Source organism: Drosophila subpulchrella, unplaced genomic scaffold (assembly GCF_014743375.2).
Source record: "Drosophila subpulchrella strain 33 F10 #4 breed RU33 unplaced genomic scaffold, RU_Dsub_v1.1 Primary Assembly Seq52, whole genome shotgun sequence".
Taxonomy (NCBI): Eukaryota; Metazoa; Arthropoda; class Insecta; order Diptera; family Drosophilidae; genus Drosophila; species Drosophila subpulchrella.
In genome coordinates, this window is record NW_023665689.1 from 429,228 (window position 1) to 454,400 (window position 25,173).

The window sequence follows — 25,173 nt, forward strand, 5'->3', positions numbered from 1 at the left end:
AGAAGCTCAGGAATCTGCACGCCAAATCTCAATAGCCTAACTCTTATAGTTTCCGAGATCTCAGCGTTCATCCGGACAGACAGACGGACATGACTAGATCGTCTCGGCTAGTGATCCTGATCAAGAATATATATACTTTATGGGGTCGGAAACGCTTCCTTCTGCCTGTTACATACTTTCCGACGAATCTAGTATACCCTTTTACTCTACGAGTAACGGGTATAACTATCTTAAATGCATCGTTATGACTTTTTATAGGGGTACGCCAACGTTCATGAGTTACTCTCTTCAGAACATGTCCCTAGACTGAATATACTCAGTAAACTCTACTGTAAATAAAGCGATAAGTGTTATTGGGTTTATAAAGCGTTGGTCTAAAGAATTTGATGATCTATAGACTACCAAATTATTATTTACCTCCCTTGTCCGTCCTAATTTAGAATACGGTTCTTCCATTTGGAGTCCTCAGTGTCAAGTGCACATTGAACGTATAGAGTCCGTACAGAAACAATTTCTTCTTTTTGCGTTACGGGATCAAAACGTCAGGTTGCCTTCTAACTCGAGTAGATTTCTATTTGCCTAGTCTAGTAAACCGTAGAACTATGCTTGGTACTATTTTTATGAACAATCTTATCAGAGGCCATATTGATTCTGTAGGATTGGTAAGCCGCCTAACTTTCAATGTTCCTGTTGGACTAATGCGAAACTACTATCCTATCAACTTGCCACGATGTCCATCTTATTTTAGTCAGCACGAGCCCTTTCGCGTTCTTTCTAATAATTATAACAACCTATATCATTTAATTTGTTCCCTGTATTAAAAACTAAAATCTTAGCTCATTTGCTTTAGTCTTGTGGATCTATGTTTTGTCCTGTCTTTATTTGTTCTATGTATCGTACCTTCCTCGCGAACCGTAATTGCCCGAAATAAAAATGGGCCCGGTATTAAAAACTAATATTTTAACTCATTTGCTTCATTCTTAGTTGCTTCTTTTATTTTCATTTGTGTCCCGTCTCTATTTGTTTTTTGTATCTTCCTCGCGAACTCGCATTTTTGCCCAAATTTATAGAAGGGCCCCGCGCGTAACAAGCACGTGCTTGGTGTCGTTGGGCCACTTGTTTGTACTGCTCGTAGTGCATCAACGTCCATCATATAGTAAAAAAAAAAAAAAAAAAAAAAGCCATCTCGTAATCTTTCATATGGACATAAATCATAATTTGCAAAGCAGCACGCTGCATGTGGGTAAGGTTCATCATCATCAAATCGATGACAACACCTGATCGGTTCGAAACGGAAGAAACTTAACCTCTGCCTCAATTGTCGATGTTGAAGCTGCAACCAAGCTTATTTTACTATGTTGCATCACGAGAAGAATGTTCCGACCATAAATGCGCGTCCTAACAGTCGCGCAGCACAGCCATATCAAAGATGCATTTGTAACACACAGATCTGGCAGGGCATTGGTCCTTTAACCAAAATACGAGTGGTTTTGGACGCCTCATGCGCAAAAACTACTTAACTTTCGCTTAATGACCTACTGCTGCTGGGCCCCCCGGTACAAACGGAGCTCTACCTGTAGCTTCTCAATTTGAAACTTTTTTAATATACCCTGACAGCAGATGTGACAAAAATGTACAGGCAAGCCCTCGTCGATAAGAGCTATTGAAAATATCAATACATATTTTGGCGAGAATCCCCAGATGCAGAATTCCGAACGATCCACCTAACTGCCGTCACTTACGGAACCGCCGCTGTTTGGCTGACAAGTACAAGGAGGAATTCCCGACCGGCGCATCTGCTATGCAGACGACGTGTACACCTTGCAACTCATAAAACAGGATGTCATCGAAATTTCCCATTGACTCCAACCACCCAGAATTCACTGATTCCACACCCACGAAGAGACTCACTGGAATCAACCTTCGCCTCGGAACAACCAAACTTGCCAGCCACAAGGAAATCGGTCTTGTCAATCGCATCATCACTCCTTGACCTCCTAGGCCTTTTTTCGAAAGGTATCATCTAGCAAAATGATTCTCCAGGAACTTTGGATCCTCAACCATAATTGGGACGAATCGGTTCTTCAATCCCTACATGATGCATCGACGCAGAAGCCTTGAATATGTTGCCAACTCTTCAAGTATCTCTGTGTTGCCTGCAAAATGCCAGCAGCAACATTTAACTGCATGGCGATGCATCCATTAGGGCGTAGGGATGTTGTGTGTACGTGCGGACTGAAGGCCCAAGTAATATCACCGTTCTGTTGTGGACATCGAAGTACAGAGTAGCCCCTGTAAAGAATTAATCCCTTCCGAAGTTGGAACTGTGCGTCGCACACTTTCTCTCTCCAACATCTGCCGCCAAATGGAGATTCGTGCCCACCCAAAGCAACCACCCGATATTGTCTCTCGTGATTGCACTGTCACAAAAAAAATCGATTTGGACATTGTCTATTGCGAAAAACGGATACACATTTTTTCAACCACAACTCTATACAACTATCTGTTCGCATCGCTCGAAAATCACAGCTCATATCCTGTCTGTCTGCACATTGTCGCATAGATGTTTCGATTCATATGCGCCATTCGGAGGTCATCCAAGTTTAAAGGTCTAACCCTTAGACCAGAAGAGTTAGAACACGCATCAAAGTGCGTAACCTGGACTCTACAGAATCGCTCGATTTCGGAAGAGCTGTGACACGTCAGGAAAAAGCAAGTAATAAAAGTTCCTCTAAAGCTTTTTCTGCTTTCTTTGATAACACTACAGGGTTTCAGAACCTAAAGATCGGAGAACAACTTGACTATTTAGATCTACCAGAGAGTTAAAAGCACCCGACACTACTTCCCAGCAAATCCTCAATGGATTTAAAATATATTAGCAAATATGTTCGCCATTTTCACAAACGAAACTTCCATGCCGGATGTTCAGACGAACACTAATAAAAATCAAACAAAAAAACCTCTTATCGAGGTAGAAAGTAGTGGCGAACGCGCCTTTAACAAAAATTTCTGATATCAACAATTGTGACGAAAAATGATATTACATTCGAAAAAATAAATAAACTATATTAAATTTATGATTTCGGCCCGCAACAGTACATATTTATTTACCTACATGTAAATTTTCTGTTGTAGCGTGCCGGACGGAATGAGATGTCATACGACGCGTATTCTCAGTAAGAATAAAACCAGCTAAACAGCCGGGGGCTTTTATCCCCAGCGTATCCAGCAGCTCCAATTTTCTAAATTTTTACTTATACACTTTCACCGCTTTTTCTCCCAATCAAATCTATATTTCGAAAGTCTTGGTATGCAATCTTCTTAGTTTTTGCAATACCTTTCGATTGGTGTATCACTCGTTGCGATCGGACCATAATTGCAGATTTTCAATTCTGCGGCTATATATGTATAGTAGTTGTCTTCGCACGCTCTCTTGCGCGCTTCGCCACTACGTGTACTGCCGTCCACAGTGATAAAATATAATACTTTATGAGCACTGTGCATGTCATGTGACAGTTGCTAATCGATCTAGAGCAATAAACTATGATCTGTAATTTAAACCCTACAAGAGAGCGGTGTTAGCACTTGTAATCTGAAAGTGCAGGCCACTGGAGCCTAACCAAATATAATCGCTTGAGATGGGGTTAAAAGATAACTCAGCAGCTCACTTAGACGCGACCTCTCCGAAGGCCACAGATAAGACCAGAATAATAATTTCATGTTAGTTTCCTAAGCAGGGACTTAGAAAATAAAATTCAGTCTTTATACGATCAAATCAATAATCGTCCCTTTCACCGGACCAAAGGCGCTGGTGGCCCTACTCAGTTTGAAAAGTATTATAAATGCGAAGGACTTAGCATTGCATTCGATTTCGAACCCGTCACTTTTTGACGGGAAGTTCACTACGGTCCATGCCCGACCGTATCATCAACGACTCCAAGACCAGCACACTGCAACAATACCATCGCTGGTCTACAGATTACTTTAACGCACTCCGATCAAGAAACAAATGGATTACCCCATCGCCAAAAGTCGCTGTCGATTCTTGGTGCTCATTCACGAAGATAATGTACCCACTCAGCACTGGAGAATGGACAGGATCGAATCCGTTGTATACGGTCGCGATAACATAGCTCGAATAGTCCAGCTAGGCACCGCCAAGGGAAACTGTTGCCGCCCTGTTAACAAGTTCGCTATATTTACTTCCGATATCTTGAAAGCGGATCCTTTCAACGGGGCCGGGATGTTCGATTAGATATATTCTTATATTGTTTAACCCAATGTCCACACACTTACAACTAAAAACCTTCTAATAACTCTCTGATCTGCTCGGCTTAATAAACGTTCAGAAAACAAATCATTCGCATATCATTTTCAGAAAAGTCGTCTTCATTTGGTTGGTTGCTCAATTGCTTGTACTTAAACTTTTCCAATCTCTAATTTAAATGAGGTATAATTTTAGAAGACACTTTAAAATTCACCTTTCAGTCGCCCTGACTTATTTTGAATTTGACAACATATAGTAGTGGATAAAAAAACAATAAAAATAGTTTTATTGCTATAGCAAATGCAATAAAATATGCTTATACAAATACATTAAACCAAAAACAAAGAATACTGTAGACAAAAGTTAAAAAAAATGGTATTAGTTCATTATTTCAATTTAAGGTTTCTTTTTTAGATGTGGTTTTCAATCAGGGAAAATGTGAAAAATTACGAAAATTACCTTTGACATCAAATTCCGAAGACATAGGCAATGGTAAAAAAGATTTTTAAATAATACCGTCTCGTAGTAAGCGTGTATCTCAGTTAAAAATTGTAGGATAAGTCCAATTTAAAATGATGGCAAACATCGGTTTTTTGTATTCTTGCCAATTGGACTGTTATTCCAAACCCATTCTTAAACTTTTTAATTTGTCTATCTCATCATCTGTTTTCCTACTATCTGGAAAGATTCTTTTATTATTCCACTCCACAAAAAGGGTGCGAAGGTTAATGCTCAGAACTATAGAGGAATCTCCAAATTGTCTGCAATTCCTAAAACATTTGAACGCATTATTACCTCTCATTTCCAACATTTGTGCTCCTCTTTGATATTTCCGTGTCAACATGGTTTTGTTAAGCAAAGATCGACCACCACTAACCTGCTCGAATTGACAGCTTTTGAATAGACGGATTTAACAAAAAATTGCAGACAGACGTTATATATACAGATTTTAGTAAAGCCTTTGACTCTGTAAACCACTATCTTCTTTTATTCAAATTAGATCAGCTCGGGTTTCCGAATAATCTGTTAACTTGGATTTCAAGTTATTTGAATGGTAGATCTCAAAGGGTTTTATTCAAAAACGCTGTTTTCAAGATGATCAATGCCTCAGGGCAGTCATTTAGGCTCTTTGCTGTTTACTCTGTTTATAAATGATCTTCCCTCTATCGTAACTCACTCTCGTGTATTAATGTATGCTGATGATGTTAAACTTTGTTTATCATATAATAATATTGAGTCTGGTTTCTGCTTGCAGTCAGACATTAATAGATTCCAGGAATGGTGTCAGTACAACCTTTTGAATTTAAACAAGGAAGAACGCTACAGTCGAGTACCTCGACTATCAGATAACCGTTACTCAGCTAAAGGGACCAAAGGGAAATGGAGATATGCAAGCAGCAAAGCGAGATTGAAATGCGCCACCTATCGGCGGTAGACAGATTTAAGCGTTATGGGCGTTAGAGTGGGCGTGGCAAATTTTTTTTTTGGTCAATTGATAGGTATTGACGAGACCAATACAGTTCAGTTTAAATTTTGTATCTAGCATGAAAATTGTGGGCGCCACAGGCTTGGGCGGTTTGTGGGCGTTAGAGTGGGCGTGGCATGTTTGCGTAAAAAACTTGCGCTGCGCACAAGGCTACGGAATCTACATCTGAGATCCCATTTCTCTATCATTGGTTTTTAAGCGTAAAAGTGGGCGTGGCAAACTTTTTTTTTTATCAATCGATAGGTATTGATGAGAACAATACATTTTAGTTAAAATTTTTATACTAGCCACAGTTTTGGACGGTTTGTGGGCGTTAGAGTGGGCGTGGCACTCTACTGAAACAAACTAGCGCTGCGTAAGAAGCTCAGGAATCTGCACGCCAAATCTCAATAGCCTAACTCTTATAGTTTCCGAGATCTCAGCGTTCATCCGGACAGACAGACGGACAGACGGACATGACTAGATCGTCTCGGCTAGTGATCCTGATCAAGAATATATATACTTTATGGGGTCGGAAACGCTTCCTTCTGCCTGTTACATACTTTCCGACGAATCTAGTATACCCTTTTACTCTACGAGTAACGGGTATAACTATCTTAAATGCATCGTTATGACTTTTTATAGGGGTACGCCAACGTTCATGAGTTACTCTCTTCAGAACATGTCCCTAGACTGAATATACTCAGTAAACGATTTAGGTGTTTTCCTACATCTTAAATTTAAATTTGACTCCCACATAACCTCTACTGTAAATAAAGCGATAAGTGTTATTGGGTTTATAAAGCGTTGGTCTAAAGAATTTGATGATCTATAGACTACCAAATTATTATTTACCTCCCTTGTCCGTCCTAATTTAGAATACGGTTCTTCCATTTGGAGTCCTCAGTGTCAAGTGCACATTGAACGTATAGAGTCCGTACAGAAACAATTTCTTCTTTTTGCGTTACGGGATCAAAACGTCAGGTTGCCTTCTAACTCGAGTAGATTGCTATTTGCCTAGTCTAGTAAACCGTAGAACTATGCTTGGTACTATTTTTATGAACAATCTTATCAGAGGCCATATTGATTCTGTAGGATTGGTAAGCCGCCTAACTTTCAATGTTCCTGTTGGACTAATGCGAAACTACTATCCTATCAACTTGCCACGATGTCCATCTTATTTTAGTCAGCACGAGCCCTTTCGCGTTCTTTCTAATAATTATAACAACCTATATCATTTAATTTGTTCCCTGTATTAAAAACTAAAATCTTAGCTCATTTGCTTTAGTCTTGTGGATCTATGTTTTGTCCTGTCTTTATTTGTTCTATGTATCGTACCTTCCTCGCGAACCGTAATTGCCCGAAATAAAAATGGGCCCGCGCGCAACAAGCACGTGCTTAGTGTCGTTTGGGCCACTTCTTTGTACTGCTCTTAGTGCATCAGCGTTCAACAATATGTACTCAGGAGGACCCAACTATTAAGGAAAAGTAGAAATGGTTCGTGGAATTTTTTTTATTTGTACCTGTGTAATATACAAATATACTTTTTAAGGCTGGGAATTCTTCCTTCTACCTCTTATGTTTGTCTTGACGAATACAATATACGCTTTTCCGAGAAATGTGCACAAGAGTGTACCGTAAAAATGTATTATTCTCAAATATATATAACATTTATTTACTTGTCATAATTAGCTTTATTAGGTTTAACTTACCACATCAATTAGCTGCGAAAGTTTTAATTTTATGCATACTTTGAGAACATCTGTGGTATTTACAACTGGTCGAACTAATTTATTATAGTTGCTTAAAAGATCATCATATAACCGTTTTGCATCAGGGTTGCCAGCTACTGCTCCATGTACCATAAGAGCAGAAAGTATCCATGCCCTAAAAGATTCGCTCGTTGACGGCTTCCTTACAAATAATCTTAATATTTCGATTATTAACTTCATGGCGATTTTTAAATAATGTCCTCAAATATACATTCTTTTCAAAAGGCGTAAGATAAATACTTTTCTTATATGTAGTCCTGAAAACAAATAAATGCGAGATATTTAGCTATTTAGAAGAGTAATATTTTTAGAAAAAACAACAATATGGAACCCGTTGTTTAGCTAACCAATTTAACATATTTACTTATGGTCCGATTGTAAGACCAAATATTTACAATGAACAACAAGAGAAAACGCTATAATCGATGCCATCGACTACTGCTGAAGCAAACTTGCTCTGTCCCAGAACCTCAACAATATTCATGGCGAATTCCGTCTTTCCAACTTTTATACTTTCCGAGATCTCACCGTACGAACTGACAGACAGACGGACAGGTAGGCATGGCTAGATCAACTCGGCTAGTGATCGTGATCAAGAATATATGTACTTTATGGGGTCGGAAGCTTTTTCTTCTACCTGTTGCATACTTCCCGACGAATCTAGCATACCCTCTTACTCTACGAGTACCGGGTATATTTTTTCTTGCGTTAGAGTTTGTGTGGCACATCGGCGTAACAAGCCTGCTCTGCGCAGGAACCTTTAGAAATTGTATACTTATTCCCAACTCTCTAGCTCTTATAGTTATTCATTTATAAGCAACAAAAATAATTTGTATACCCTTGCAGAGGGGATATTGATTTCAGTCAGAAGTTTGCAACGCAGTAAAGGAGACGTTTCCGACCCCATAAAGTATATATATTCTTGATCAGCATGACTAGACGAGTCGATCTAGTCTGTCCGTCTGTCCGTCCGTTTCTACGCAAACTAGTCTCTCAGTTTTAAAGCTATCGGACTGAAACTTTCCCAAAAGTCTTATATCTTATGCAGGTGGTATATAAGTCGGAATCAGCCGGATCGGACAACTATATCTTTTAGTTCTTATAATTAAAAAAAATTCTATCTTGGGTGTTTTTTAGCATATAACCTCCTAAGCCTGGAAATAACATTTCTTAATTAGTTTTGAATTTCGAATTAAATTTTATCGAAATCGGACGACTATCACTGTGGACGGCAGTACACGTAGTGGCGAAGCGCGCAAGAGAGCGTGCGAAGACAACTACTATATATAGCCGCAGAATTGAAAATCTGCAATTATGGTCCGATCGCAACGAGTGATACACCAATCGAAAGGTATTGCAAAAACTAAGAAGATTGCATACCAAAAAGTATAGATTTGATTAGGAGAAAAAGCGGTGAAAGTGTATAAGTAAAAATTTAGAAAATTGGAGCTGCTGGATACGGTGGGGATAAAAGCCCCCGGCTGTTTAGCTAGTTTTATTCTTACTGAGAATATGCGTCGTATGACATCTCATGAAATCTGATGTTCCGTTCAAAAGTAATTCAAAAAACAAGATTTTCTTCTTCTTTCCAAAATGAAAATGTTTGTCCCTTTGTTTGTGGGTTTGTATGCATCCCATCTTAGTTTTAGGGTTTTGGAAACTCTATGGGTGTATAAAGCAGCTTGAAATAGAAAACGTTTGTTCTACGACTTTTGGAAAAACCCGCTATTTTAGCGGGAAATCAAAAAAAAAGCCAGATTTAAAATGCTTATAGTATCTAAACAACTACTGCTAGAGAAACCTGTTATATATCTCTAAAAAGATAATTTAATTTGCTGAATACTCTTCATACAGTAAAATTGTCTGAATATATTAGATTTAGAGCTATGATAAAAAGTTATTTTATATATATATATATATATATATATATAGCCCTTCAGATTCCGTACTTTTGATATTTAACACTTTTTGCCCTAAAAATTAACGTTTGGAAGATATTAAGCGATTAAAAGTGCAACTCGTTTCAGCTCCGTATACGTAATATTTCATACTTATTCGAGTAAACAAGAAAAAAACAATTTGATGAAAAAAAATCTTATTAGATTTTTTCAAACGGAAAATCTGTTATGATTTAAGGGTCCTTTACTTGCAAAAAGCTAATCGAAATAGGAAACTTGATCTATTTATTCTACCACTTTGGAAATACCCGCTAGTTCGGCGGGAAATGTAAGAAACGACAGATTTCTCTTGGAATCTGAAACTATACAGCCCTTGAGATTCCGAACTTGTGCTATTAGAATAGGTAATTGAAGCGATAAAACTTGTTGTGCCTAATTTAAGGTGGCGTTCAGCTAAGATTAGGGGTCGAATCTGTGTGTTTGGTTTTTCAATAGCCAAGCCATATGGGGACGACTCCTAGTCATGGTATTGGGGTACTTAAACTCTTGAGCAAAAAAAAACTTCTGATATCAAACAAAAACACCTCTTAACGAGGTAGAAAGTAGTGGCGAAAGCGCCTTTAACAAAAATGTCTGATATCAACAATTGTGACGAAAAATTATATTACATTCGATATAATAAATAAACTATATTAAATTTATGTATTCGGCACGCTACAACAGAAAATTTACATGTAGGTAAATAAATATGTAAATATGTATAAATACGGGCCGAAATCATAAATTTAATATAGTTTATTTATTTTGTTACGCAAATATGCCACGCCCACTCTAACGCCCACAAACCGCCCAAATCTGTGAAGCCCACAATTTTCGTGCTAGATAAAAAATTTTAACTTAAATGTATTGGTCTCGTCAATACCTATCGATTGATTTAAAAAAAACTTTGCCACGCCCACTCTAACGCCCACAACGCTTAAATCTGTCTACCGCCGGTAGGTGGCGCATTTCAATCTCGCTTTGCTGCTTGCATATCTCCATTTTCCTTTGGTCCCTTTACCTGAGTAACGGGTATCTGATAGTCGAGGTACTCGACTAAAGCGTTCTTCCTTGTTTTTGATTATAATTTTCCATCTACAGGCAAAAATTGTTCAATTCAGTCCATTCATTAAAAATTTATAAGCTATAACTACTTGTACTCGCCTTTACTTTCTGTTTTTCAGTGGAAAAATATGTAATATTGGCAAAATTAATGTGTTTATGCTCAAAATAAAAGTCATTAAACTTAATTGTCGAGCGATAATTGAACCAGTCACCGGCGATCCTACGTATTATATTTATACCCTCTACTCCTAGAGTGTTGGTATTTGGCATGAAGATTATTGAGCCTCTTGCGCAGCGCAAGTTTATTTCAGCAGGCCCACTCCAACGACCACAAACGCCCAACGCTTAAACCTGCTTAGTGCCTACATTTTTTTTATAAAAATAATTAATTATATCAATAAATAATAACAACGATGCAAAATTTTAAATGTGACCTTTTTCTTATTATCAATACCCATCACATGCCAAATATTATTTGAGTCGGACCAATTATTAAAAAATTTTATGCAAATAAAGTGTGCAATCTTGGGAGCAGTCGCTTTGTATATCTCCATCTCGTTCTATCTTGTTTCTCTCTTGTTTTAATTCAATTTATTTTTGAACCAGCAGAATAACTATACCCGTTAATCGTAGAGTAAAAGGGTATACTAGATTCGTCGGAAAGTATGTAACAGGCAGAAGGAAGCGTTTCCGACCCCATAAAGTATATATATTCTTGATCAGGATCACTAGCCGAGTCGATCTAGCCATGTCCGTCCGTCCGCCTGTCCGTCTGTCCGTATGAACGCTGAGATCTCGGAAACTATAAGTGCTACAATACTGGGATTAGGCATGCAGATTCCTGACATTCCTGCGCAGCGCAAGTTTGTTTCAGCAGAGTGCCACGCCCACTCTAACGCCCACAAACCGCACTTAACTGTGGCTCCTACAGTTTTGATGCTAGAATACAAATTTAAACTGAAATGTATTGTTCTCATCAATACCTATCGATTGACCCAAAAAAAAGTTTGCCACGCTCACTTTAACGCCCACAAACCGCCCACAAACTTCAAAAAATCGAAGGTATGAACGTGGATATCTCGGAAACTATCAAAGATAGAGAATCGGGATCTCAGATATAGATTCCGTAGCTTTGTACGCAATTTTGTCACGCGAATATGCCACGCCCACTATAACGCCCACAAACCGCCCAAACCTGTGGCGCCCACAATTTTTATGCTAGATTAAAAATTGTAACTGAAATGTTTTGATCTCGTCAATACCTATCGATTGATCCAAAAATTATGCTAGATAAAAAATTTTAACTGAAATGTATTGGTCTCGTCAATACCTATAGATTGATTTTAAAAAAAGTTTGCCACGCCCACTCTAACGCCCATAACGCTTAAATCTGCCTACCGCCGGTATCTACTATCCTGAGGTTCTTGCTACGGGTGTTTGCTGAGTTTGTTGACAATTAGAGAAATTTAAAAAATAACAAGGAAGAACGCTATAGTCGAGTACCTCGACTATCAGATACCCGTTACTCAGCTAAAGGGACCAAAGGAAAGTGGAGATATGCAAGCAGCAAATGCGCCACCTACTGGCGGTAGACAGATTTAAGCATTGTGGGCGTTAGAGTGGGCGTGGCAAAGTTTTTTTAAATCAATCGATAGGTATTGACGAGACCAATACATTTCAGTTAAAATTTTTTATCTAGCACGAAAATTGTGGGCGCCACAGGCTTGTGCGGTATGTGGGCGTTAGAGTGGGCGTGGCAAACTTTTTTTAAAATCAATCTATAGGTATTGACGAGACCAATACATTTCAGTTAAAATTTTTTATCTAGCATAAAAATTGTGGGCGCCACAGATTTGGGCGGTTTGTGGGCGTTAGAGTGGGCGTGGCATATTCGCGTAACAAACTTACGCTGCGCTCAAGCCTACGGAATCTAAATCTGAAATCCCGTTTCTCTATCTTTGATATTTTCCGAGATATCCGCGTTCATATTTACGATTTTTTGAAGTTTGTGGGCGGTTTGTGGGTGTTAAGTCAATGGGTGTTTTAGGTCAATCGGTAGGTATTGATGAGAACAATACATTTCAGTTAAAATTTTTGTTCTAGCATCAAAACTGTAGGAGCCACAGTTTTGGGCGGTTTGTGGGCATTAGAGTGGGCGTGGCACTCTTCTGAAACAAACTTGCGCTGCGCAGAATTCTCAGGAATCTGCATGCCTAATCTCAGTATTGTAGCTCTTATAGTTTCCGAGATCTCAGCGTTCATACGGACAGACGGACAGACGGACAGACGGACATGGCTAAATCGACTCGGCTAGTGATCCTGATCAAGAATATATATACTTTATGGGGTCGGAAACGCTTCCTTCTGCCTGTTACATACTTTCCGACGAATCTAGTATACCCTTTTACTCTACGAGTAACGGGTATAACAAGGAAGAACGCTATAATCGAGTAACTCGACTATCAGATACCCGTTACTCAGCTAAAGGGACCAAAGGGAAATGGAGATATGCAAGCAGCAAAGCGAGATTGAAATGCGCCACCTACCGGCGGTAGACAGATTTAAGCGTTATGGGCGTTAGAGTGGGCGTCGCATCATTTTTTTTTGGATAAATCGATAGGTATTGACGAGTCCAATACATTTCAGTTAAAATTTTTAACGTAGCATAAAAATTGTGGGCGCCACAGGCTTTGGCGGCTTGTGGGCGTTAGCGTGGGCGTGGCATATTCGCATAACAAACTTGCGCTGCGTACAAGGCTACGGAATCTAAATCTGAAATCCCAATACTCTATCTTTGATAGTTTCCGAGATATCCGCGTTCATACTAACGATTTTTTGGAGGTTGTGGGCGGTTTGTGGGCGTTAAAGTGGGCGTGGCAAACTTTTTTTGGGCAAATCGATAGGTATTGATGAGATCAATTCAATTCAGTTTAATTTTTTACTTTAGCAACAAAACTGTAGGAGGCACAGTTTTGGGCGGTTTGTGAAACAAACTTGCGCTGCGTAAGAAGCTCAGGAATCTGCACGCCAAATCTCAATAGCCTAGCTCTTATAGTTTCCAAGATCTCAGCGTTCATCCGGACAGACAGACAGACGGACAGACGGACAGACGGATATGGCTAGATCGACTCGGCTAGTGATCCTGATCAAGAATATATATACTTTATGCGGTCGGAAACGCTTCCTTCTGCCTGTTACATACTTTCCGACGAATCTAGTATACCCTTTTACTCTACGAGTAACGGGTATAAAAACACCGAAGCTATAATTTGTTTCATATTATTTTCCCACAAATTTTGCGATCGTTCCTATGGCAGCTATATGATATAGTCGTCCGATTTTGATACAATTAAATTCGAAACTCAAAACTAATTAAAAAATGTTATTTCCAAGCATAGGAGGTTATATGTTAGAAAACACCAAAAATATAATTTTTTATATTTTTTTTTTCCGATTATTCCAATGGGAGCTATAAGATATAGTTGTCCGATCCGGCTGTTTCCGACTTATATACTTCCTGCAAAAGAAATAAGACTTTTAGGAAAGTTTCAGCCCGATAGCTTTAAAACTGAGAGACTAGTTTGCGTAGAAACGGACGGACAGACGGATATGGCTAGATCGACTCGTCTAGATCTAGGCTGATCAAGAATATATATACTTTATGGGGTCGGAAACGTCTCCATCACTGCGTTGCAAACTTCTGACTGAAACCAAGGGTATAAAAATGTGGGTGCTTGACGGGCTTTATCGTTATGGGCGTTAGAGTGGGCTTGGCACCCTGCTAATGGTTTTAATAAATATAATGTTCAAGGTATGTCTAGTTTAAGTGGTGGTAGGAAGTGGTAGACGAATTCTGATCGGGGTTGTTCAGCTGATGCTGCAGGAAATCGACAAGCATCCTAGTAATGGCTCCTCCAGCTATGCCTTAGCATGCGCAGAAGGGAGAATGCTCCATATAGAAGCCAGCGCGTCCGCCATCTCCGCCTTAGCTGCCAAGTTGCTTTTGATGGTGGAGTTCAGTGATTCCCTATTCAGAACTCGACTGAGGTCTTATTACTGCCGGTAATTCTTTGGCCAGAACCTACTTTCTGTGCGAGGACACGTCCGACAGGATGTCCGTGTAGGGAGGAAAGTCCCACTCGGCATGCTCTTTCTCCATGGGCTTCTCAATCACCTCCAGCACTTCCAGTCTTCTGCGGATTTGCCCTGTTGTGGTATAGCCTTCTGTGGGACTAGTCCCACAATACTGGGTGTTGGGGCGGTGCGGTTTGATCGATGGAAATAGTTGAAGCCCCAAGACTGAATGGTACCCAAAAAACACGGGAGTACTTTTGGGGTTTTTACGCGACGAGCGTAGGTGTTTATTAGTACACTTTGAAACATGAACTGCCTAAGCCTAACTTAACTTAAGCGCTCCAGAGCAGAGCGGTGACTTAGGGGAGAGATGGAGAGGGAGAGCGGACGGCAGTGCGAGCGCGCAAGATGTAGACATCTGGATAAAACTGCCGCTCGACACTGCCTCCTGAAATTAAACGCCCTTTTGACGTGAACATTCTCCCCCCCCCCTTGCGAGGACACCCGTAGCAAGAACCTCAGGATAGTAGGCTCAGGAATACGTTGGAAGTGTAGATCGGTCGTCCGTATGTAGGAGAGTGTGGTGGTCCTTTCCACACTTGTGGCAGTGATGACCACTACGGCAGGAGTCCTTGGTATGATTGTGAGTCAAGCAATTGGAGCAGTACTTCTGGATATGTACTTCCTGGAGCCGATTCTGGGGGCTTAGCCGTAGAAAGTGGTGGCACTTCCGTAGAGGATGGATCTTTTGGCAGACTCGGCATTGGTAGGATTTAATACCTCGAGTACGTCTGCCATCCAAGGATGGGTATGGAACCCAATACTCGGGTGGAGTATTCTTAGGAGGGACATTTTGTACGGAAACTTGCGCTGAATAGGACGAAATGATGTGTGAAACTGAGGCGGTTACTGGCCTTGGAGGGTCGGATGGAATCGTCGGAGTAGTAGGGCCGCTGTTTCGATGCAGCAATGTGTGATGCCGATCTTGGCAAGTGAGACAGTTGTGAGCGCTTGTGCAATCCCGGAATTGATGGCTACTTGCAAAGCAATTGGAGCACAACTGCTTCCTTTGAATATAGGCTAGGCGATCGTCTACCGTATACGCACGGGGTGGTTCTTCTTGGAACACAGATCGCAGCCCTTGGGTATCGGAACTAACCTTGTGTTGAAGGAATTTATTTTTGGAAATTCTGCCACTCGATTTGTGTCTTTGGACTGGACGTGGTGGAAATTGGCAGATCGGAAGCTATCGACGGCCTCAAGAGTTCGATGGCGCTCTGTCAAATATGAATCAAGCTCAAGCCACGTAGGAATTTCGGCTTTATTTTGGATGGATTGCTCCCATAATGAGAGAGTGAGCTTTGGTAGTTTTGTCGAGCACATATAAACCAGGATAGGGTCCCAATTCTCAATATTAACACCGGAAAATTTTAAGGAAGTTAAGCAACCTTGAAAAGTGCGTTGAAGTTCCTTTAAGGCTGCTCCCGACTCCTGTGCTATGGATTGCACATTAAAAAGTGTTTTCAGGTGACTGTTCACCTGCAATCGCTTATTTTCGAAACGCTCAGTTAGCTTATTCCAGGCTGAGTGAAAGCCATCATTGGTGAGTGGGGATCTTGAAACTATGGAATGAGCTTCGCCACTTGTTTTTGAATTTAAGTGGAATAATTTTTCAACGGGCGTTAGACTCGGATTGTCTATGTATATTGCCGTGAAAAGGTCCCGGAAAGTCGGCCAGCGAAGATAGTCGCCAGAGAAAACCTCTGTGTCGATAGGAGGGAGCCGACAGACATAAGACGTGGAATTTCGGGACGGAGTTACTGGAGCTTGAAGTATTTGGGAGAAGCCTTTTTGGATTTGTTCCATCAGCTGCGCGGCAAATATTTCGTAAGTGGAGTACGTTTGGTAATACGTGGTCTTTAGTATGGATTTTGTGTCTGCGGCGCTCTCGCCTGCAGATATAAATCTGTCGGAGCATATGTCGTATGCTGCCTTTACCGTTTGCCACAAGGAATTGAGGTGATCGCGACGGATGTTACAGGCGGATAACGTTGGTGTAGGAGCACCTGGAGCGTTCACAGTGGCCTCAAAGTGGATCAGACAGTCAGCTGTGGCCATAAATCGGGTTAAAGCGGATTTTACTGATGTTGCCATGACGTCAAATAATTTAGAATTTTAATTCAGAAGTAAGGAAACGGATTGGAATCAAATTGGAATTTAGGAACCAATTAAGATTGTAAATATATACGGTCACACTGTCGGATAGGCAATAAATATTTATTATATCGGATGGTCGGACTTATGTAAGCAATTACGGACTTTAATATTGTTTGTTTGAAAGGAACACTTTTTGTGAGCTCTTGACCCACTGTGCACTGGCGATATACGTATGTATGCACACTGTACATATGTACATATGTGGGGTGCGAATAGCGGAATAACGTTGCGGGAATTGGAAAGACTTCGCTAATGTTTGTATGTCGGTGCGTTTGTTTGTCACCTGCACAACTAAATTGCAAACGATTTGCTGGAGTAAATTTGTGGATATTGTCACTTTGTTTTTAATTTTAGAAATAGTTAAGCCGTATTTGTAGGTCGAGAAAAGTAGTTGGAGTGGACTGTATTAGAAAAAAGTAGTTCGAGTGGACTGTATTAGATTGTTTTTGTAAATATACACATGCAGCTGGAACACAGTAAAAAACAAGGAAGAACGCTATAGTCGAGTACCTCGACTATCAGATACCCGTTACTCAGCTAAAGGGACCAAAGGAAAGTGGAGATATGCAAGCAGCAAATGCGCCACCTACCGGCGGTAGACAGATTTAAGCATTGTGGGCGTTAGAGTGGGCGTGGCAAAGTTTTTTTAAATCAATCGATAGGTATTGACGAGACCAATACATTTCAGTTAAAATTTTTTATCTAGCACGAAAATTGTGGGCGCCACAGGCTTGTGCGGTTTGTGGGCGTTAGAGTGGGCGTGGCAAATTTTTTTTTAAATCAATCTATAGGTATTGACGAGGGCAATACATTTCAGTTAAAATTTTTTATCTAGCATAAAAATTGTGGGCGCCACAGATTTGGGCGGTTTGTGGGCGTTAGAGTGGGCGTGGCATATTCGCGTAACAAACTTACGCTGCGCTCAAGCCTACGGAATCTAAATCTGAAATCCCGTTTCTCTATCTTTGATATTTTCCGAGATATCCGCGTTCATATTTACGATTTTTTGAAGTTTGTGGGCGGTTTGTGGGTGTTAAAGTGGGCGTGGAAAAATTTTTTTTTTGGTCGATCGGTAGGTATTGATGAGAACAATACATTTCAGTTAAAATTTTTGTTCTAGCATCAAAACTGTAGGAGCCACAGTTTTGGGCGGTTTGTGGGCGTTAGAGTGGGCGTGGCACTCTTCTGAAACAAACTTGCGCTGCGCAGAATTCTCAGGAATCTGCATGCCTAATCTCAGTATTGTAGCTCTTATAGTTTCCGAGATCTCAGCGTTCATACGGACAGACGGACAGACGGACAGACGGACATGGCTAAATCGACTCGGCTAGTGATCCTGATCAAGAATATATATACTTTATGGGGTCGGAAAAGCTTCCTTCTGCCTGTTACATACTTTCCGACGAATCTAGTATACCCTTTTACTCTACGAGTAACGGGTATAATAAAGAGTGCAAATCTTAAGGACAATCTTTATGATCGGGAATTTTTTACTGTGGCTGAGTTATATTTTACACACAATTGGAATTGAAAATATATTTGAGAAATATTTTTGTTGAATAGTAGCACTGAAATATCTTCTGGAATTGTTTCAAGTGTACAATTGTGGGCAAAGGAAACTGGAATATTGTCGGGCACAAGTAACGGAATCGAAATGCATATATTAAATGCCGTTGCGTCGGATTAATCACTTTTGGATTTAGACAATATATCATACAGAAAGTTAGTCGAAATAGGGTTCGAAAAACTGGCGTATGACCGGCAATTATAGTAAGTGGAACTTATCTGGAGCGGTTCAAGCCTGCTGGGACAAAATCAAAGAAAACTCCAGGAGAGGAAAATCCAAAGATTTTGAAATCCGGCTCGAAGGACCAAAATGTTGGGGCGGTGCGGCTTGATCGATGGAAATAGTTGAAGCCCCAAGACTGACTACGCGACGAGCGTAGGTGTTTATTAGTACACTTTGAAACATGAACTGCCTAAGCCTAACTTAACTTAAGCGCTCCAGAGCAGAGCGGAGACTTAGGGGAGAGATGGAGAGGGAGAGCGGACGGCAGTGCGAGCGCGCGAGATGTAGACATCTGGATAAAACTGCCGCTCGACACTGCCTCCTGAAATTAAACGCCCTTTTGACGTGAACATTCTCCCCCCCCCTTGCGAGGACACCCGTAGCAAGAACCTCAGGATAGTAGGCTCAGGAATACGTTGGAAGTGTAGATCGGTCGTCCGTATGTAGGAGAGTGTGGTGGTCCTTTCCACACTTGTGGCAGTGATGACCACTACGGCAGGAGTCCTTGGTATGATTGTGAGCCAAGCAATTGGAGCAGTACTTCTGGATATGTACTTCCTGGAGCCGATTCTGGGGGCTTAGCCGTAGAAAGTGGTGGCACTTCCGTAGAGGATGGATCTTTTGGCAGACTCGGCATTGGTATGATTTAATACCTCGAGTACGTCTGCCATCCAAGGATTGGTATGGAACCCAATTCTCGGGTGGAGTATTCTTAGGAGGGACATTTTGTCGGAAACTTGCGCTGAATAGGACGAAATGATGTGTGAAACTGAGGCGGTTACTGGCCTTGGAGGGTCGGATGGAATCGTCGGAGTAGTAAGGCCGCTGTTTCGATGCAGCAATGTGTGATGCCGATCTTGGCAAGTGAGACAGTTGTGAGCGCTTGTGCAATCCCTGAATTGATGGCTACTTGCAAAGCAATTGGAGCACAACTGCTTCCTTTGAATATAGGCTAGGCGATCGTCTACCGTCATCTGTAGGAAGCGTGGACATATACGCACGGGGTGGTTCTTCTTGGAACACAGATCGCAGCCCTTGGGTATCGGAACTAACCTTGTGTTGAAGGAATTTATTTTTGGAAATTCTGCCACTCGATTTGTGTCTTTGGACTGGACGTGGTGGAGATTGGCAGATCGGAAGCTATCGACGGCCTCAAGAGTTCGATGGCGCTCTGTCAAATATGAATCAAGCTCAAGCCACGTAGGAATTTCGGCTTTATTTTGGATGGATTGCTCCCATTATGAGAGAGTGAGCTTTGGTAGTTTTGTCGAGCACATATAAGCCAGGATAGGGTCCCAATTCTCAATATTAACACCGGAAAATTTTAAGGAAGTTAAGCAACCTTGAAAAGTGCGTTGAAGTTCCTTTAAGGCTGCTCCCGACTCCTGTGCTATGGATTGCACATTAAAAAGTGTTTTCAGGTGACTGTTCACCTGCAATCGCTTATTTTCGAAACGCTCAGTTAGCTTATTCCAGGCTGAGCGAAAGCCATCATTGGTGAGTGGGGATCTTGAAACTATGGAATGAGCTTCGCCAATTGTTTTTGAATTTAAGTGGAATAATTTTTCAACGGGCGTTAGACTCGGATTGTCTATGTATATTGCCGTGAAAAGGTCCCGGAAAGTCGGCCAGCGAAGATAGTCGCCAGAGAAAACCTCTGTGTCGATAGGAGGGAGCCGACAGCCATAAGACGTGGAATTTCGGGACGGAGTTACTGGAGCTTGAAGTATTTGGGAGAAGCCTTTTTGGATTTGTTCCATCAGCTGCGCGGCAAATATTTCGTAAGTGGAGTACGTTTGGTAATACGTGGTCTTTAGTATGGATTTTGTGTCTGCGGCGCTCTCGCCTGCAGATATAATGCTGTCGGAGCATATGTCGTATGCTGCCTTTACCGTTTGCCACAAGGAATTGAGGTGATCGCGACGGATGTTACAGGCGGATAACGTTGGTGTAGGAGCACCTGGAGCGTTCACAGTGGCCTCAAAGTGGATCAGACAGTCAGCTGTGGCCATAAATCGGGTTAAAGCGGATTTTACTGATGTTGCCATGACGTAAATAATTTAGAATTTTAATTCAGATGTAAGGAAACGGATTGGAATCAAATTGGAATTTAGGAACCAATTAAGATTGTAAATATATACGGTCACACTATCGGATAGGCAATAAATATTTATTATATCGGATGGTCGGAGTTATGTAAGGAATTACGGACTTTAATATTGTTTGTTTGAAAGGAACACTTTTTGTGAGCTCTTGACCCACTGTGCACTGGCGACATACGTATGTATGCACACTGTACATATGTACATATGTGGGGTGCGAATAGCGGAATAACGTTGCGGGAATTGGAAAGACTTCGCTTATGTTTGTAGGTCGAGAAAAGTAGTTGGAGTGGACTGTATTAGAAAAAAGTAGTTCGAGTGGACTGTATTAGATTGTTTTTGTAAATATACACATGCAGCTGGAACACAGTAAAAAATAAAGAGTGCAAATCTTAAGGACAATCTTTATGGTCGGGAATTTTTTACTGTGGCTGAGTTATATTTTACACACAATTGGAATGGAAAATATATTTGAGAAATATTTTTGTTGAATAGTAGCACTGAAATATCTTCTGGAATTGTTTCAAGTGTACAATTGTGGGCAAAGGAAACTGGAATATTGTCGGGCACAAGTAACGGAATCGAAATACATATATTAAATGCCGTTGCGTCGGATTAATCACTTTTGGATTTAGACAATATATCATACAGAAAGTTAGTCGAAATAGGGTTCGAAAAACTGGCGTATGACCGGCAATTATAGTAAGTGGAACTTATCTGGAGCGGTTCAAGCCTGCTGGGACAAAATCAAAGAAAACTCCAGGAGAGGAAAATCCAAAGATTTTGAAATCCGGCTCGAAGGACCAAAATGTTGGGGCGGTGCGGCTTGATCGATGGAAATAGTTGAAGCCCCAAGACTGAATGGTACCCAAAAAACACAGGAGTACTTTTGGGGTTTTTACGCGACGAGCGTAGGTGTTTATTAGTACACTTTGAAACATGAACTGCCTAAGCCTAACTTAACTTAAGCGCTCCAGAGCAGAGCGGAGACTTAGGGGAGAGATGGAGAGGGAGAGCGGACGGCAGTGCGAGCGCGCGAGATGTAGACAGCTGGATAAAACTGCCGCTCGACACTGCCTCCTGAAATTAAACGCCCTTTTGACGTGAACATTCTCCCCCCCCCCTTGCGAGGACACCCGTAGCAAGAACCTCAGGATAGTAGGCTCAGGAATACGTTGGAAGTGTAGATCGGTCGTCCGTATGTAGGAGAGTGTGGTGGTCCTTTCCACACTTGTGGCAGTGATGACCACTACGGCAGGAGTCCTTGGTATGATTGTGAGCCAAGCAATTGGAGCAGTACTTCTGGATATGTACTTCCTGGAGCCGATTCTGGGGGCTTAGCCGTAGAAAGTGGTGGCACTTCCGTAGAGGATGGATCTTTTGGCAGACTCGGCATTGGTAGGATTTAATACCTCGAGTACGTCTGCCATCCAAGGATGGGTATGGAACCCAATACTCGGGTGGAGTATTCTTAGGAGGGACATTTTGTACGGAAACTTGCGCTGAATAGGACGAAATGATGTGTGAAACTGAGGCGGTTACTGGCCTTGGAGGGTCGGATGGAATCGTCGGAGTAGTAGGGCCGCTGTTTCGATGCAGCAATGTGTGATGCCGATCTTGGCAAGTGAGACAGTTGTGAGCGCTTGTGCAATCCCGGAATTGATGGCTACTTGCAAAACAATTGGAGCACAACTGCTTCCTTTGAATATAGGCTAGGCGATCGTCTACCGTCATCTGTAGGAAGCGTGGACATATACGCACGGGGTGGTTCTTCTTGGAACACAGATCGCAGCCCTTGTGTATCGGAACTAACCTTGTGTTGAAGGAATTTATTTTTGGAAATTCTGCCACTCGATTTGTGTCTTTGGACTGGACGTGGTGGAGATTGGCAGATCGGAAGCTATCGACGGCCTCAAGAGTTCGATGGCGCTCTGTCAAATATGAATCAAGCTCAAGCCACGTAGGAATTTCGGCTTTATTTTGGATGGATTGCTCCCATTATGAGAGAGTGAGCTTTGGTAGTTTTGTCGAGCACATATAAGCCAGGATAGGGTCCCAATTCTCAATATTAACACCGGAAAATTTTAAGGAAGTTAAGCAACCTTGAAAAGTGCGTTGAAGTTCCTTTAAGGCTGCTCCCGACTCCTGTGCTATGGATTGCACATTAAAAAGTGTTTTCAGGTGACTGTTCACCTGCAATCGCTTATTTTCGAAACGCTCAGTTAGCTTATTCCAGGCTGAGTGAAAGCCATCATTGGTGAGTGGGGATCTTGAAACTATGGAATGAGCTTCGCCACTTGTTTTTGAATTTAAGTGGAATAATTTTTCAACGGGCGTTAGACTCGGATTGTCTATGTATATTGCCGTGAAAAGGTCCCGGAAAGTCGGCCAGCGAAGATAGTCGCCAGAGAAAACCTCTGTGTCGATAGGAGGGAGCCGACAGACATAAGACGTGGAATTTCGGGACGGAGTTACTGGAGCTTGAAGTATTTGGGAGAAGCCTTTTTGGATTTGTTCCATCAGCTGCGCGGCAAATATTTCGTAAGTGGAGTACGTTTGGTAATACGTGGTCTTTAGTATGGATTTTGTGTCTGCGGCGCTCTCGCCTGCAGATATAAATCTGTCGGAGCATATGTCGTATGCTGCCTTTACCGTTTGCCACAAGGAATTGAGGTGATCGCGACGGATGTTACAGGCGGATAACGTTGGTGTAGGAGCACCTGGAGCGTTCACAGTGGCCTCAAAGTGGATCAGACAGTCAGCTGTGGCCATAAATCGGGTTAAAGCGGATTTTACTGATGTTGCCATGACGTAAATAATTTAGAATTTTAATTCAGATGTAAGGAAACGGATTGGAATCAAATTGGAATTTAGGAACCAATTAAGATTGTAAATATATACGGTCACACTATCGGATAGGCAATAAATATTTATTATATCGGATGGTCGGACTTATGTAAGGAATTACGGACTTTAATATTGTTTGTTTGAAAGGAACACTTTTTGTGAGCTCTTGACCCACTGTGCACTGGCGATATACGTATGTATGCACACTGTACATATGTACATATGTGGGGTGCGAATAGCGGAATAACGTTGCGGGAATTGGAAAGACTTCGCTTATGTTTGTAGGTCGAGAAAAGTAGTTGGAGTGGACTGTATTAGAAAAAAGTAGTTCGAGTGGACTGTATTAGATTGTTTTTGTAAATATACACATGCAGCTGGAACACAGTAAAAAATAAAGAGTGCAAATCTTAAGGACAATCTTTATGGTCGGGAATTTTTTACTGTGGCTGAGTTATATTTTACACACAATTGGAATTGAAAATATATTTGAGAAATATTTTTGTTGAATAGTAGCACTGAAATATCTTCTGGAATTGTTTCAAGTGTACAATTGTGGGCAAAGGAAACTGGAATATTGTCGGGCACAAGTAACGGAATCGAAATACATATATTAAATGCCGTTGCGTCGGATTAATCACTTTTGGATTAAGACAATATATCATACAGAAAGTTAGTCGAAATAGGGTTCAAAAAACTGGCGTATGACCGGCAATTATAGTAAGTGGAACTTATCTGGAGCGGTTCAAGCCTGCTGGGACAAAATCGAAGAAAACTCCAGGAGAGGAAAATCCAAAGATTTTGAAATCCGGCTCGAAGGACCAAAATGTTGGGGCGGTGCGGCTTGATCGATGGAAATAGTTTAAGCCCCAAGACTGAATGGTACCCAAAAAACACGGGAGTACTTTTGGGGTTTTTACGCGACGAGCGTAGGTGTTTATTAGTACACTTTGAAACATGAACTGCCTAAGCCTAACTTAACTTAAGCGCTCCAGAGCAGAGCGGAGACTTAGGGTAGAGATGGAGAGGGAGAGCGGACGGCAGTGCGAGCGCGCGAGATGTAGACATCTGGATAAAACTGCCGCTCGACACTGCCTCCTGAAATTAAACGCCCTTTTGAAGTGAACACTGGGCAACAGCTAGTATTAGGCGTTATTTTCACTCCCTGTCGGCGATTTTTCTGTCCTTCCATTTTTAATATTTCGCTTCCCTCTCCTTTCGCACGAATACATCGAAAGTTTAATGTTCTTATTCTTTGCGCAGCGGCTAACGGTGTTCATCAGAAATCTTGTTTTTTTTGTTTTGAAAACAGCGGTAAATATCGGACCCGAAGAATAATGTAAGCCGCATATTTGCCTCCCGCTCTCCCGCGTTAGCTCGCGTTTTTCGGCGATGTGAGTACTAGGCTTGACTTTAAATTTCACTCGCCACCGATAATTTTCTGTACTCGGTAAAAGTCAATCGATAAACGTAATCATATACGTGATCTGCCGACGCAAAGTGGTGCCTTTGGTCGAAAAAGAGCATTACATCAAATTATCGATGTGGGCCCAGAAAATTATGGGCAGTGATCCACTATTTCAAATGTGTCACCCTTGTATATATCAGAGTTTTTGTAAATTATAGCACTTCCACCCCTTT

General features: G+C 41.3%; 1 protein-coding gene across 4 annotated transcripts in view; it reads right to left on the reverse strand.

The window, feature by feature from the left end:
- LOC119562486 (acetylcholine receptor subunit alpha-like) overlaps window positions 1-25,173 on the reverse strand; it is a 670,242-nt gene that overhangs the window by 410,629 nt on the left and 234,440 nt on the right. For all 4 annotated transcript variants that reach the window (XM_037875689.1, XM_037875688.1, XM_037875691.1 and 1 more), the window contains one exon: window positions 7,445-7,761. In XM_037875689.1, the coding sequence (XP_037731617.1) occupies window positions 7,445-7,684 (240 nt within the window). In that variant the 5' untranslated portion in view covers window positions 7,685-7,761. The remainder of the gene's footprint in view (window positions 1-7,444; window positions 7,762-25,173) is intronic.